Source organism: Emys orbicularis, chromosome 1 (genome assembly GCF_028017835.1).
Source record: "Emys orbicularis isolate rEmyOrb1 chromosome 1, rEmyOrb1.hap1, whole genome shotgun sequence".
Lineage (NCBI taxonomy): Eukaryota > Metazoa > Chordata > Testudines > Emydidae > Emys > Emys orbicularis.
Window position 1 is genome coordinate 62,185,182 of NC_088683.1, and position 16,714 is coordinate 62,201,895.

General features: G+C 39.1%; 1 protein-coding gene across 1 annotated transcript in view; it reads right to left on the bottom strand.

The window, feature by feature from the left end:
- LRIG3 (leucine rich repeats and immunoglobulin like domains 3) overlaps positions 1-12,473 on the bottom strand; it is a 48,484-nt gene extending 36,011 nt beyond the window's left edge. Inside the window, exons 1-3 of the mRNA XM_065405894.1 lie at positions 12,268-12,473; positions 5,818-5,889; positions 5,526-5,600 (exon numbers count right to left, since the gene is read on the bottom strand). Coding sequence (XP_065261966.1) covers positions 5,526-5,600; positions 5,818-5,889; positions 12,268-12,473 — 353 coding nt within the window. The remainder of the gene's footprint in view (positions 1-5,525; positions 5,601-5,817; positions 5,890-12,267) is intronic.
- Positions 12,474-16,714: the final 4,241 nt, after the last annotated feature.

Sequence of the window (16,714 nt, forward strand, 5' to 3'; positions counted from 1 at the left end):
ACACAACAAAGGTCTTTCAGGGTCTCCAAAGCCACTGATAGCTGCCTTTCATTTTCTGAGGTATTGAAGGATGACCTATGCTGGTGACATCACACGTGTAACACCATAGGCTGTATTTTATATGATCGCATAAATAAAGTAGACTCCAGTTTGGTCAATATTTTTGATATCTTCAAAGAAAACTTAGGTGTTGCAGAAGTGTTTGCAATTTCACAGAAGGCCCTCTTCCTTATGAGGGAGTACTGAAATCAATGAAAGTTAATTTTTCAGACAATATTAATATATAAAGATAGAGGTCCCTAATCACTTGTGGTAATTAAATATCACATTATACTTTTTCAAACACATTTATTATACCCTGGTGCGGAGACCAAATTATATCCCACATGCCTAAATTTTCCCTATTGTATAGTGCCCATTGTGTTGGATACGGTATAATTTCCTTCCTTTCCTGAACTGCTTTATAATGTTGTTATGCACTGAAACAATAATGTGTCACCCCAGAAGTAGCGTCAAGTGTTCTTAGCTACATCTTAAGTAGTTTGTCATCCCTTGGGATTAAAGTTATACCAACCTAAGTAATCATTATGAACCATAAGGCTCTTCTAGAGCATGGACCCATGCTATGAAGGACAGTGGCCAAGTGACTTTTTAAAAACTGATTATCTGTATGTTTTTGCAGTTTTAATTTCAAAGTTTCACCCCACATTAGGTACAGAATTGAGAATTAAAAAGTCATGCAAGACTCTGGCTATGTTGTTACTGCAGAGTTAGCTCAAATTGATGCTCATATTACTTCTCTCCAGTTAACCTATCTCAGTCACACTGAGAAAAAAAACAAATTGTGGGGTGCACATCAGTAAGCTGAGCTATTCTATGAGTTCTTTTCCAGTGAACTGCAGGAAAACTTATCTGCCTTTCTGGGCATGGGGGGGTAGGGGAAATGTGGAAAGACATTGGAGGACTAGAAGCACTTGAGTGTTGCTAACCTGCGTCCACACAACAAAGTGGTTGTGGTTGTGTTAGCTGGCAAATTGTGTTCCCTTTAGTTTTAACCTACGCACCACCTCACTCATTTACCAGGTCCCTTCTCCCTCACCAAATCTCCCCAGGATTAATATGACACCATCAGTTTAGTCGACTTTAGAGTGCCATGTAGAGCAAGAACCAGCAATACAGTATTTAGGTGACTCAGAACAAAAACGTGTTCAAATTTTATTCAAAGATGTCCCTAACTGTTGGGGCATTTAGCATTCACTTCTAAGCTTGACAAAATAGCAAATAAGTGATCAACAACCAGCAATAATTAAAACATAACTTGCTTTTTTCCTCAGAATTGCAAAATTGTGTAGCATGAAACCATCACAAATTTTAAAAACAGTCCTATGTTAGTTGTAACTGGCTTTACAAGCATTTGAGGAATGCAAATAAGGAAACATCTAAAATATTTTAGTTCTAGTGATAGATAAATGAGGCTATATTACTATGTATAGCCAGTGTAAATATTTGTGGTAATTTAGTTGTTAATCCAGTATACCCAAAAATGTTTACATTGTATTGAGTTAACATTACATATTTAATAATTAAATTCTAGCGACTAGAAGTATGTTTTAGTTTTGGATTACCCAAATTTGCAGGAAACTAGGGACTGAATTGATGTAGAGCTCATTTTTTCTCCTGCAGAAAATAAATTATATTGTATGTGTAATTTGAAGAGTCAGAAACAACCAAGAGTAGGTCAGACAAGTCAGTTCCATTTTTGGTTTAAACCATGGTCATTTTTTTCAAAAACCAAACCTGAAAACAGTTTGGCTAAAGGGGTGCTACTGCTGATAAAAGGTCCCCCTTGGGAATTTCTCAAGGAACATCACAGTGTGCCAAGTAGCGTCCTGTTATGCCGCACAAGGGCATTTACTAGACATTTTGAGTATATTCTTCAGCAGTTACGTGAGTCAGTGTTAGTTAAGTCAAGACTTACATTGCCTATCGAGCCCTTACAACTGTACGTGCCCTGCAGCTTAGGGAGCATCTGTTACTCAGGCTAGGTCAGCAAAACTTATGTCGCTCAGTGGTGTGAATATTCCACCCCCTGAGCGACATAAGTTACACCAACATAAGCACTTGTGTGCACAGCGCTATGTCAGCGGGAGAACTTCTCCCACCGGACACAGCTTCTGCTGCTCGCAGAGGTGGTTTTTTTATGCCAACGGGAGAGCTCTCTCCTGTAAGCATCGAGTGTCTTCTCCAGATGCGCTGTAGCGGCGCAACTGTATCAGTACAGCTGCGCCACTGCAGCACTGTACATATAGACATACCCTCTGTGGAATTCACTCTGTAGAACTGTAAGGTTCCAGAACTGTACTAACAGTTGCTAGGGAGGAGACGTTTTCACTGCTTCGAAGAGAGATCCTGGGCCATTAGAGTCTGGCAAGGAAAGAAAAGCGTATCAAGGCACCCTACGCAGCATTCCTAAAAGACTTGTTGAACAAGCTAGCTAGCTTTTGTGCGCATCTTGTAAGAAATGTAATCAAATCAAGCTTCAGAAGGATAACTCCCATTTAAGTAAATTCACACACCCTTTTTTCTGCTATTGAGAGTCAGAACCAAGACTAAGGAACACAATAGTTGTTTGCATTGGGAAGATTTCACAATCTCCTTTTTCCATGAAAACTAAGATCCTACAGAGTTCATCAGAAGTTTGCTTCAAGCAGTCTCTGAAAACCATCTCTAAAAAGTTACATCATACTGCTGTATATTGTTCTCTTCCACTTCCTCATGTTAAAATATGTTAAAATATCCTCACACCTTCTATGGATCATCTCGATTATCATTTCAAAGGTTTTTTTCTCTCTCCTGCTGATGATAGCTCATCTCAGTTGATTGGCCTCTTACAATTGGTATGGCTACTCCCACCTTTTCGTGTTCTCTGTATGTATAAATATCTTCTGTGTGTTCCATTCTATGCATCCGATGAAGTAGGCTGTAGCCCACAAAAGCTTATGCTCAAATAAATTTGTTAGTCTTTAAGGTGCCACAAGTACTCCTGTTCTTTTTGCAAATTAGCTCAGTTTACAAGATTGGGTTTTTTTTGGTTTTGTTTTTTTCCCAAAACTGCCAGCACTACAAACTGAATTTAGGAGGAGAAAAAAAGTCAAGCAGTATTACGTTTCTTTCTTTATCTCTAACAACAAAAATTATGCCATTAGACTGATATGTGCTGATGTGTGATAATGATATATTGTACATTCTTTTATAGACCTACCAACCAGCTACAGCCATCCACTGCTGCAAAGAGTATGTTCATTCCTCTGTTTATTTACATACTAGTTTATTTAATGAAGTTGTGACCCTCTGTGCCCTTAACAATCCCTAGCTTGTGAGGTGTCTTTTGGGGGAAAAACCTTGGGGGCAAGAGAATTTTTCCCCCTGAACCATGAAATACCATTCTCTAGCTTTCTTTTCTGACTACCCATTCCACCTGAGCATTACATAATATGGTCTAAGAATTAGTCTTACACTGATAGTGGAATGCACTAGATGGCTTAGTAGGTCTCTTCCATTTCTAATTCCAATGATTCTCCACAGTGGTCATAAGGTATATGGTAAACATTAGTAACTTTAATTTGGCCAGGAGTTTCCTGACATCATACATAGGCATGGCATGGGCTTCAAAGCAGAATGGCAACAAGCCAGCTCCCAAGCAATACCTTCAGTGCATGGCAGCTGAAACACTTTTAAGAGGTACTTTAAAATAAAAAATAATTAAAAAAAAAAAAAAAATCAGAACACAGTGCACAAATCAAATCCAATAAAGATTTCTCCATGTTTGGCCAGGTGGGTAAACTACGCTAGCGATCCATGGGTGTGGGACAAATATCCAGCAGTGGCTGGATTAATTCATTTTATCAAAAAATTCTTTTCACAGCTGCAGAAGGATAATTTTAGGTTCCTCTGAACTAGAGTTTAATTTCCATGGAAAGGGGTTGAGGATGCTTTAGGACAAATTCTCAACTTGGCATACATTTTTAAACAAGACAGGAAAGATTTCTAATGCTTTATTATGCAAAGGTTTCTAATCTCATGGTAAACAGACTCTTAAAAAGAAGGGCACTTAATAGTTAAATGTATATTTGAGACTCAATACAATGATTAAACTATAGAATGATGTGTCACTAAAAAAAAAGCGTCAACACTAATATAATATGAAAGTAGATAGTGTGTTTAAATTCAGTAGTTATTTGTCAGACACCATCTGCTTTTTCTTTCATTCTTTTCTGATTTTGATCTGTAGAAAAACCACATCAGTATCAAATGTCACCTAATTCTTATTCAAACAGAGCAGTGCAGACACAGCGGCTGCACCAGCTGACTTGGCTGACCTAGGATCAGAGTAAAAACAAACCCCCTATAAATCACCAGATGTAAGCAATTGAATAGTGATCAATTTAATTAATTGAACAGCTTCCCCAAATGTACTGTATTGTTTTAACTCTTCAGAGGCCTCTTCTGAAAGGCAGCTTGCAATTTGTATTAAGAGTAGGGCTAAACAATGCTAGCTTTAACACTAAAAAATCCTGCTGGTAAACCCCTCAGCTAAATACCCATGTTTTAGTATTTAAGTATTTGACAGTTTATGAAAAAATAATTAAAACGTAGTTAGACATTACTATTTTAAGTATCCTCAGACACACATTTTATGAAAGCTGATCAAAAGCCATGAACAGAAAAGAAAACACAAGTGTTATGCAAGTTTCCCATTAAAATGAAAATCAAGTCATCTCTGTTTTGAGTCCCTTCATTTTAACTTGATATCTGCTTTTCCTGAATGTACAAATTCTGCCTTTGATCGCAGGTGACATACTTTTAGTAATATGATGGTTCATTATAAACATATTGCATGCAAACTAAACCAAACAAAAGCTTGTGTAACATCTGCAATAACAGGAAATAATTCTCTCTCCCACACACTCGATAGACCAAACAAGCTGTAGTAAAGTTACTGGCACATGATTTATTCTGAATCCTAGTCTACATATCATATATGTGTCCTAAAATTAAGGGGTGAAATCCTTGGTCCACTAAAGTCAATGGGAGTTTTGCCACAGACGTCAAAAGGCGGCAGAATTTCACCCAAGATACAAAAACTTTTGTTTTGAAGGCCTGCATTATACAAGTTTTTGCATGCTAGTTACTAGTGTTTGTACAGTGCCTAGCACAACAGAGTCCTGATTGTGGTTGGGGCCTGCAGGCACTACCACAATACAAATTAATACTAATACAGTCTGTCTATATCTTAGGGAAGCATCAAAAACTACTAGGATTAAGTTTAATTTTGTGTGTGTACACTCAAGCGTCTGTGTACATACACATATATATTTTTAAATAACCTGATGCAACATCACATAAGCAACTTCCCAGCCACAATCTGAGAAACTTCCAATTTTTTTAACTTTAACATCAATGCAAATTTCCACTACTGTTTTCATCTTTACAGTTAAAAAGAGCGCCATCAAAAATCTACTTACAAGGACAGAAGAGTAATATTTGCAGAGACTGGTCCCAGATTAGGTATGGTCTCCAATTCATTATTGTTCAGTTTTCTGTCAAGATCAAAAAAGAAAGTCTGTTGCAATATAAACAAGGAGTGCATACTCTATATATGTTAAATTGCTGAATACCACCTAAAATTCAAAGTTAATTATAAACTCACTTATTGCAGCACACAGCACTATAAGAGCACACACCTTTGTCTCTCAGTCAGCCATCCTTACAGAAAAGAACATTATTTTTATACCCAAACAAACACAAATCACTTACATTTCTCGAAGACTATGAAGGTGACTCAAGGAACTGGCCTTGATTGAAGATAATCTGTTGTGACTTAAGTCCCTAGGAGATTACAAAAATAAATGAGATGTCACTTTTGAAATATCAGGTATATTTTTACTAGCTCTCATAATACATATTTAGACTGAACCTGCAATCTCATTAATCACTAAATATATAAAAATCTACATCATAGTTTTGCTACCAATAACATTACAATAGAAACTCACTCAAGTATTGTTTTGTGAAAACAAGGAAGGTGATTTTAAATGCTTTGACCACTGCTAATAACTGGAAAGAAAGGCCTTTAGTTTGTATGTGGTGTTTTGTGACTGAACAATCCCTTTCGTTTTTTAAAAAGGCAATAGCACGAAAAAGTCTTAACATCCATGGGAAGCTTCATATCTACACATTGTCAAGGAAACCATGTCATACAGAAAAAAAAGTGTAGGTAAAGTAGCCTCTTGGCTACTGTAAGAGAAATTCACAGATAGAGCTGCACTTGAGTCTTAAATTTTAATATAGGCTCAAAAGAATAGGATGTGTTAGTTTCATTTATAGTTTTTAACGAAATAATCTAAAACAACTTGCAAAGCCTAGACACAACAGCAAGGAAGCATGAAAACAGAATTGATGTTTTCATTTGATTTGGAATCCTATTCTCATGTACACAAATTTAATACTGATCATATGTAGTATCAGCAGCTGTAAATAGACAAATAGGCCTGAAACCAACCTACATTTAAAAGCCAGTCTCTATCCTACTCAGAACTTCAGCATAAAATCTTGTATTTAAGGAAACAACCTTGTGCCATAAAGTTCAGCTCTCTTCCATGCCAGACTGAGAACCTCACAGGGCTTCATGTTAGCATGGTTTATTAATCAGAAAGTGCAAATGATGTCAGTGAAGTTCTACATGTGTCCTCTTGGAGTGAGCAGTGTATGCTGTGTCCAGAGACAGCAAATGGACTAAGCACCTAAGGAGCTTCATCTTGAAGATGGGAAACCAGTTCAGTTCTAACATTTTCAAAAACCTACAAATGTTAGTCTTGTTAGCATGACTGAGTTCTCCTGTAAATGAGGTTGGTCACACTTAAACTGGAAGATTAATTCTTTCACTGTTTAAAAATCCAGAGTAGCCATCCGTCAGACCCTAGATTTGAGAAAAATCCATTTATTTTACATTTAAAAACCGCACATATATATTTAATGACATCTTCACCCTTACATTCAAAAACAAATCTTGAAGAAGTGTCCTACAACAAAGAAATAGATTTTAAAAGTGATCTGAATTAAACTTTTTACTTTAAAAGAGAGTTAGTAAGGACTCCCCACCACCACCTCAAACTTAATTCAATATTTGGCTTTGGTCTGTCTGTAGGGATTATGAGAAGTATGCAAATAAACAGTCAAAATTCTATGAAGTCATGGTTATTAGAGCCTAATATGTTACTGCTCATCATCATTAGACAAGAATTAGGAATCAGCAATTATTTCAACTAAGAGCTTTCAACATCACTGCTAAAAACCTGCGTTTCTTCATTTCATCTAAAAACCCTGCAAAAGGTTTATTTAAAACATGTTTGCCTAAGGACCCACCAGACAGTAACAGACGTGAGTAGATTTGTTCTGCTAGAGTTATAACATGTAAAAAAAATTGGCAGAGTCTTTAAACTATAAAAATCCTGCAATTACAACCACTGCTGTGCATGATCACCACACTGGAGCCAGACACTTTCACTCATAGCTCAAGCTCACATCCATCTGGAGTCTATCAAGCAACCGTGAGTGTAACAACTTAAATTTTGTTTTGAAACAAAATTTGTGTTTTTAATGCTGCAGATGCCACATGCAAAATTTGTGGGTATCTACTTTTTAAAATACATACATCCAGAAACTCCACATTGATTCACTTACTTTTATCTCCTATTTGAAAAACTGTTGTAACAACAACAAAAACAGTCAATTCTGAGCCTTCTCTCTCAAACACACATACTTGTATAATTTTTTTGTTTAACATGACATACAATAAAAATAAAAAGCATTTAATAAGGCCACAGTTTCAATGTTAATCTTTTTTTAGAAATGTTATGGGGAAGTTTGTTCCTTGCAGGTGAACTATAAGTTAAGACAGAACTTTTGAATGTGAATCAACTACAGTTAGAAAATTAGCAATTAGAAAAAGTATTTTAAGTGAAATTTAAATCTATAGTTTCTCATGAGCCCTAGGCATAAAAATGTAAGATACAGACTTAAAAAAAAAAAAAAAAAAAAAAATCTAACGCCCTTGAATTAAAACCCACTGATAAGAAAGTGAGGTGCAAGTGGACTGTTTTTTTGTTTTTTTTTTTATTTTATTTCCACTTAGAAATAGGAGTGGGAAACACTAAATACTACAGTTGCAAAATATTTTCCATTTTTGATTCTCCCTCTCAAATGTAACTCCTCCACACTAAAATCATATTAAATGGGGAAAGAAACTCTCTCCTATGGTTACTTTTACTACTGGAGTTCTAAGAGCCATGAAAGATGTAATGGGGACTAAATTCAGAGACTTTATAGACACCAAATTTACATTTAAGAAATTCTTACTAGACAGCAGAAACTATATATTTCACTCTTCACTTAAAAATTTATACTGCAACAGAACAGTAATACTTATGTGCTGCAGTGTTTCAAGCCTTTTTGACCCTGTCCTTTAAGAACCTGTTTTATGAAAGAAAATTATTCATATTCAGTTACTTTTGCATTAACAATCTTTCAATCTATGCTTCTTCATTGGAAAGCTGAACTGCAACTTTAAAGTGTTAATATTTATGTAATGGAAAACCAAAGGGAAGGCCTAATACAGAAGAGGTGGTACCTCTCCACTTCCACACACTATATAAATACAACTTTTAGACCCTAACTTAATTTACAACACTTAGTTGCAATTATCATCTTCTTCCTTAGAGAACTCAGAAACCTGAGCCTCAAGTGCAATTTTAAAATGCAAATCCAGCAACAGCTTCTTAATCAATCCCACTGGGGCCTTTAGAGCTGCTAATTCAGCAGAAATCAGGAAAGCTAAAAAACAAAACAGCTACAGCCTGGCTTTTTAAGACACTGATCCAAAGTGACTCATAAATCAGCTTGCTATGTTAAAGTTTTAGTCTGGAAAATATTGAAAAACAGCTGTGAAAACCATAAGGAGTTTTTTTTCTGGCAATTCTGGTAAAGAACTAGAGGATTTATAAAATGTAAATACTAAAAATGCAGTACAAACACTAGCTGAAACCATCTTTTAGATGCTCCCTTCTGTCTCATTGACAGCTTTGGCATTCCTAGGTGAACCTGGTAAGACATATTCTAAAATTCCAATGAGAATTTAAAAATAATGAAAGCACTGGTGAGTATTTGCTTTCCCTCCCCCAATTCTGGCTTTGAAACATTAATTCTAACAAAGCAACAGTCTTTCAATCTCAAAGCACATATGCTAGAAGTAAACTGAAATCTAACTTTAAGGATATTTATATACAAAGCCATTACAAATATTTATCAGTTTTCAGTTTTCAATGGACTTCCATTAAATTATGTGAAGATGGCACTAAAGAAGATGATGCACTTTACTCTAAATCCCTAATAAAGCTGGTCAAAATCTCCTATTTACACTACATTTCATGAGGCTGCTTCTGTATCAATGGAGCAACTACAACTTTGACAGCACAGTAACAGAATGCAAACACTCAACCTTCAGACAGCGAAGCTCATTTTCTTAATGTAGTATAAGGCCTGCTCCGATACAGCATTTTTTGCACAACATTCAGTTAATTTTGTGAGAACTTGAATGAGACAGGACCGAGCCATCACTTCATAATGCTAGATATTACTTTATATCAGTAGACTTTTTGGATGCATTGGGGGATAGGGAGACAGAAGAGGAGAGGAAAACATTCAAAATGCTACTCTGAAACCATTCAAAATGGGCTTAGTCCTGAAGTTCTAACTCAAGCAAGAACTTCCACCGAACCACAAGGGAGTTCTTACCTTAGTAAGGTCTTGAGAATTAGGTCTAATGGATATTACAATATTTTCTAAGGAGACTTGGCAGGTTTTGAACTAAATTACTCCCTTTCAAGATTATATATATTTTCTTCTATTTGTCAACAAAATACACAAAATCTATTACTATGTGTAAGTAAATAGTTTGGAGTAACAATCATCACATTAACTCAGACTTTATTGGCTACCTGAAACTGAAAATTATCTTGCACCTTGAGCAGTCAAAATTCCAAATACTAAACAGGAGGAGGTAAAGGACAATGCCACATGTTTCTGCACTCTCTTATTAAGGGGAAGGGGAAGAAGAAATAAACAAGGGTACTTCTAAGGCATCTGACACAAATAAAAGAAACATTTACACAAAAGCAGCCAAACCACATGGTTTGGTGACACCTACAAAGATGTACTCCTGTGAGTTTAAGACCAAATGACACAGCTGTCCAATGAGTGATCACAGCAGGATGTCTTACAACAGGCCCAGTATTTATTTATACAAATGGAACTTATTTTCTCTCACTTCTTTAAAGGAATGTGAACTTACATAAAAACAATTTACACTTCCAATTGTGCTAACCAGAAAACCCTCTAATTTATTTTAGTCTATCACTAAAATAAATGCAAAAGGCAACACATTTGGTTATTTATGTTAACACAACATATATTTTAAAGATGACTTTTAGAAGTAAGTTCCAGTTAAAGGTTCTATGCTTTCCCCTTAGTTTTAGTTTGTCGTAATGTTAAATCTAAACGTTAAGTTAGCTGCACTAAGGTAAAGGAATGCTAATTTTCTGATATATTAACAAGTTTTGTCAAAAGATTTATTTTATCTTACTGAGACAACTCAAAAGAACCAGAAGGATCAACATTCAATAGGAAGAACAATGAATTGTTGAATATGTATATAATTGAAACATCTTAACCATATCAACCAAAAGGAAAATTTAAGTTTCTTTTCTCTCACAGATTCTTTCCAATACTACTCATGGAAATATTCACCTCCCAAAGTCATTCATATGTTCAGTTCCATATGTTGTCAATACAGCCATCCATGTTTCAGGAGTAAAGAAGCATGACCTCCAGATGAGGCAATTGAACAGAATTAGTCAAAACTAATTGAAAGCCTTCCTGTTTACGTTAAAGTCTTTATCTCTATCTGTTTTTGAAATTTAATAGAAAATTAATAAGAAAAATACAGAAGTCAAATGAGTGAAAAGAAATTAAGAAATATAAAAAAAGGTTCCAGATTGTATCATTTTTTTCTTCCTTTTAGGAAATTTCAATATCTTATGATTTGTTCAAAAATGTTTGTTACTAAAATTAAATATTCTAAATATGACGACATTTTAATATTTGTTACTAAGTAGTCTTCAAGTTTGTCTTGCTAAATTAACTGATATAAGCTGTCTTAATACATTTCTTAAAACTACTAGAGAAAAAAAAAGATCAATAGGAAAGATGATATAAATCCCACACTAGCTAATATGGCAACTTGACACTACCTACAAAAGATATCTTTTTGTGAAGCATAGTGTAATTGTAAATAATGTTCATTAGATAACATCACGAGAATGCACTTTTTGTTTTTCTGGTAACAGCAGTATGAAACTTTTCTGGGCCCAATTATTTTCAATGCCTATCAGCAATCAGTTTTCTTAGAGAAGGTTTTTTTTCCTAGTTTTTTTTTCTTTTTCTTTTTTTTTTACTTAAAACAGAAACAGACATTCAATCTTAGCATCTCTCTTCCTCCCCAGCCCTCCCTCCAATATAACCCCCCCCCCCGATTTCAGTTCAGTATCAGTTTTATTTCATCCTGTTGGCAGGATACCAGACTCTGCCCCAACTTGCGAAAGAACAAGTCACTTTCAATAGCTTCTAGTCCCGCATTATTCGTCTCTATAAAAACTTTCTCCCTCACTAAAACACTCAGCCCCTTGCAGCGCCTTGTAAGTGACAAAAGGCCCTCACACCCCTTCTCCTTTGGGCAATTTTGTGATCGGGACCATGCCCCCCCGTCCCGAGTCCCGTCCCCCCAAGTTAGGACTACTGCGTGGGAGGAGGCCGGCGGGGTGATGGATAAGGAAGGCAGAAGTCACATGTGCGGGGTGAGACGCTCCCCTAGGTGACCCATGCCCCGGCTGAGCCGACGTGAGATGGGCAGGGGCTGCAGAGGGGGGGCGCTGGGGACGCCACTCACTACGGACGTGGAGGGCGGGAGACAGCTCCCCTCCCCCCGCAGCTGTAGGGCCAGACCCTCCAAATCCAGCCCAGAAACAAGTCCCCGAGGGGGAATCGGGGGCTGCTGCGCCGCCGCACCCTGCCGGAGCCGGAGCGGTAACGAAGCGAACTGGAGGTCCCCCCCGGTCATGCCCAGCCCCCCCTGCCGCCCCGCCGGATACTCACAGCTGCACCACCCCTTTCGGGAGCCGCTCGGGCACCCGGCTCAGCTTCAGGCGGCTGCAGTCCAGCAGGTCCCCGAAGCAGCGGCACGGAGCCGGGCACCAGGGGGAGCCGGGGCCTCCGGCGGCCGAGCGCCCCGCCAGGCGGCCGAGCAGCAGCAGCAGCAAGCCCAGCGCGGCGGCTGGGGCAGCGCGGAGCGGGCAGCTCATGGCCGGGTCTCCCTGGGCCGCCGCCCCGCTCTCGCCCACGGCGCCCGGGCGCAACCTGCCGGCTCTCAGCGCGGACGACAGGTCCTGCTCATGCCCCGGGGCCGCAGGGAGAAGCAGACAGCGCCCAGCCCGCTGTAGTCACCGCCAGCCCCAGCCGCTGCACAAACTTTCCGCCTCCTCCCCCTGAGCCCGGCCCGCCCCCGTCCACGTGACAACAACAAGCCTGCAGAGGGGGGACGAGCCCCACGAAGGGGCCCAGCAGCCGGAGAGTAAATCCGCGAAGGGGGAAGGGTACTGCCAATAGAGCCACGGGGGCGTAGCGGGGCTCTAGGCACTGTCAGAAACCTGGCAAAGTCACCGCCACTTGTGTGATTTCACCTGAAACCAACCATTCCCCCTCCGCCCCCGTGTTAAGAATCCGGGCAACCCCAACCTTGAGCCCCGGGGAAATGCATTACCACCCTTTGTTTTGGCTAGCACCCAGAGCCCCCTCCCTGCCGAGATACCAAAAAGATAAAGGCTGCCCCATAATGCAGAGGAAGGTTATGATCAGATAATGGGGCCAGATGCTTAGCCCTTGCTAAGACCCCTCTGTACCCTTCCAGGGGCTTACTTCACCCCTTGAGGATTTCCACCAGCAAAGGAGAATCCCTGGTACACCAACCCTTCAGTACTCAGCAGAGAGGTCCTGACATGGGAAGGAGCCTGAACTGGCATACTGCTGTGCTCCAGGGACCTCCAGATATTACACCAACTGGCACAGTTAGAGCAACCCTGAGGCTGCTCCTGCTTATGCCAGAGTCCAAACCATCTCTCAGTCAGTCCTAAGGTCAGAGGAACTTAAAAGGTGGTGACAGGTCAGGTTTGTCCCATGCAGGTCCAGCATAGCTGGGCCAAACACAATGATCAGAGCTCCAAATTTCTTCTGCTTTGTTCACTGTTCAGGTTGGATGGTACATGGAAATGAGATAGGGACAATATTTTCCCCATCTCTTTCCCAAGACTAAGGTAGCCTATATATTATAAGTCAATATTAATTATTGCTCAGAAGTCCCACATACCCTGATCCTACAATGGAATCCATTACACCACATTCCACTCCCTGGAAGCAGAGTGCCAAGCAGCTCCAGGTTGGGTACCTCATGTAAATTATATGCTTCTCTAGCACTCACCTGAGCAATAATATTCACCTAAACATAGAGTTGCCACCTCAGGAGCTGATTGCAGCTTTGCTGCTAGGAAACCAAGTGGGTCTTGCATGCTCGGTGGCTCCACTGCACAGCAGGGTAGGGCCAAGATTTGGTTTGTTGTCTTATTGTTTTTGCCCCCACCTATCCTACAAAAAACAAGCAGGGAAACCATTTTTAGTCTCATTTGGAAAAATACTTTCTGTTGGCATGTTTTTGATGCCATTGTGAATGGGGCATAAATGTGTTAAAATGGTGGTGAAAAACTATTTTCTAATACTGGGATCGGCAACCTTTAGCATGCGGCCCATCAGGGAAATCCAGGTGGGACGGGATGGTTTGTTTACCTGCAGTGTTCGCAGGTTCGGCCGATCGCAGCTCCCACTGGCCGTGGTTCACTGTTCCAGGCCAATGGGGGCTGCGGGAAGCGGTGTCAGCCGAGGCATGTGCTGGCCGCCGCTTCCCGCAGCCCCCATTGGCCTGGAACAGTGAACTGCGGCCAGTGGGAGCTGCGATCGGCCGAACCTGCGGACACTGCAGGTAAACAAACCGTCCCATCCCGCAGCACTTAAATCATATAAGCTGAAAACATTTCAGATACAAATTGCTCTCCAGACTGTTTTGGAGTGTACCTGGTGTCATGGTATCCAGCGGAGTCAGTGGGAAAAGGCTGACAGGACACCACAGGCAAGATTTTTAAAACCACTCACCATTGGCCTAATTCTGCTTCTATTGATGTCAATGGTAAAATTTCTGTTCTGTTCTGAATGGGGCCAGGATTTCACTGCACAGATGTGACACTGGCATATTAAGATGTAAATACATCCACACATTCCATGGTTAACTACATAATTTAATATTTGTCTCTTCTTCAAAGTAATCTTGTTTAAAGAGGAAAATCTTTGTCTCTGTCACAGTGAATTATCAAATGCATGTATTAAAAAATAAAATTGAATATGAACAGTTCGGTAGCACACTTTACTACAATTCCCAGAATGAACTGTAAGTGCCTCTTTGTTTGGAATATGCAAGCTTGTCTTATCTTGAGTGTTGGCAAGGGCAGTGACTCAGAGATAAGTAGTAACAGAAGTGTTAAGCTGGCAGTTTTAACATCCAAGAGGAAATATAAAAGCAAAACATTCTGTACTTATTTTATCATAACACTGAATGATATATTTTGTGTAAGTGTGAACTGTTAGAAAGGAAAAGAGATAGCTGAACTGAGGAAGTAAAGCACAAAAAACAGCTTAAAATACTGCAGAGGGCAAGTGTTACTATTTTATGTAACAATTGTATAGTGTCTTTTCTGGGTCGTTAAGCATAACTTTAAAAAACTCTATTTCAGTGCACAGTCTTAAGAAAACTTTATACGGTTGAAGTGTTAAATAATGCATGAAACGTCCTTAATTTTCCTAATTTCTTTACCTTCTAATTTAATTATTCAGTTGGATTTTTTCTGGACTCTACTTTTTTTCTTAATGCTCAATAAAGCAATTTAAAATTTAGCATATTGTGTATTTTCTTAGCAGAGTTGTTGTAGCTGCGTTTGTCTCTCTCATATTATGAATTGTAAAATAAAGTAATAATATCTAGCTTTTATATGGCACATTTCATCAGTGGATCTCAAAGCCCTTGCATTTATTAATACAGAGCCTACTACTGCAAACCTCTGTTCACATAAGTAGTTCCTACTCTTCAGTAATCCCCAGAGCCAGTTCAGCCAGTGCTGTCAAACCTGCAAGAGCCTGGGACTCCACCAATGGGGACACAGAGGGTTCTCTCACCAATGCTAGTTTCATGTTTACTGCTCAGACTACAGTGCTCTGCACATGAGAAAATAAAAGAGAGATGGGTTCATGGTTCACTTGAGTCATAGCTCTGATTGCAGGACATCTGAGTCTGAATAGGGGTTTGCAGGTTCAAGTGCTTAATTTGTATTTCTTGAAAGGTCCATTAACTTTTAGGCAGACTAACATCTACAAAGTGTTTAAGTAAAATTTTATAGGTAGCATTAATTAATTTAAATTAAGATACTGCTTTAACATAAACAACTCTGAGATGAGAGTCTAAATCAGACAGATGTCAGATATTTTCCTCTTATTAATACTAAATGAAACCAAGTTAAAATTTTGCCTTTGACTGAATTGGGGCTATCCTCTGTTGCAATTGACATTTAATTTACATAACTAATAATGGTTGATTTATATCTAAATTGAACTGTTTAGTCCATTGTCAAAGGACTCTTTACTGCACCATCAAAAGCATAGTTATATCCGCTGGGATTTATGTCAGAACATCAAAAAGAATTACCAATCACATCCACCAAAGGTTATGTCCTGTATGGGAAAACAAGGGATAATGCTTCCCCACAAACTTGTATTAACAGCTAATCTCCACACTAGTCAAATATTTCAGATTTTCCACTCATCAATGCTTGATAAAATGATTTAGAAAATGAATGACATTAGTATGAGAGGACATAGCTCCATTTATTAGTAGATATATAGATAATAGTATCTCTCTCTCTCTCTCTCTCTAGATATATATATACACACACTAGTAAATGGAGCTATGTCCTCTCCTAATCAACAGTGTCACTCATTTTCTAAATCATTATCTAATCATGCAGAGCCGGCTCCAGCTTTTTTGCCGCCCCAAGCGGCAAAGGAAAAAAAAAAAAAAACGATTGAGCTGCCGCCGAAGTAAGAGAGGGACTGAAGGACCCGCTGCCGAATTGCCGCTGCAGACCCGGACGTGCTGCCCCAATAACGGACGGAGTGCCATCCCTTTCTATTGGCCGCCCCAGGCACCTGCTTCCTTCGCTGGTGCCTGGAGCCGTGTGTGTGTGTGTGTGTATATATAGGGCACAAAATTCCTAAGATGCATATGCATGCTGACTGCACACATGGCCAACCTATTCAAAAGAATGTTGGCCCAACACAAGGAATAAAAAAGCTAACTCTCTCCTCTGAGTCTTACCACGTGACTAGGCCTGGCCTCTCATGGATCCTGAAAGATCTACCATTTTAGGGATGGATTTTCCAAAGGGAGTAA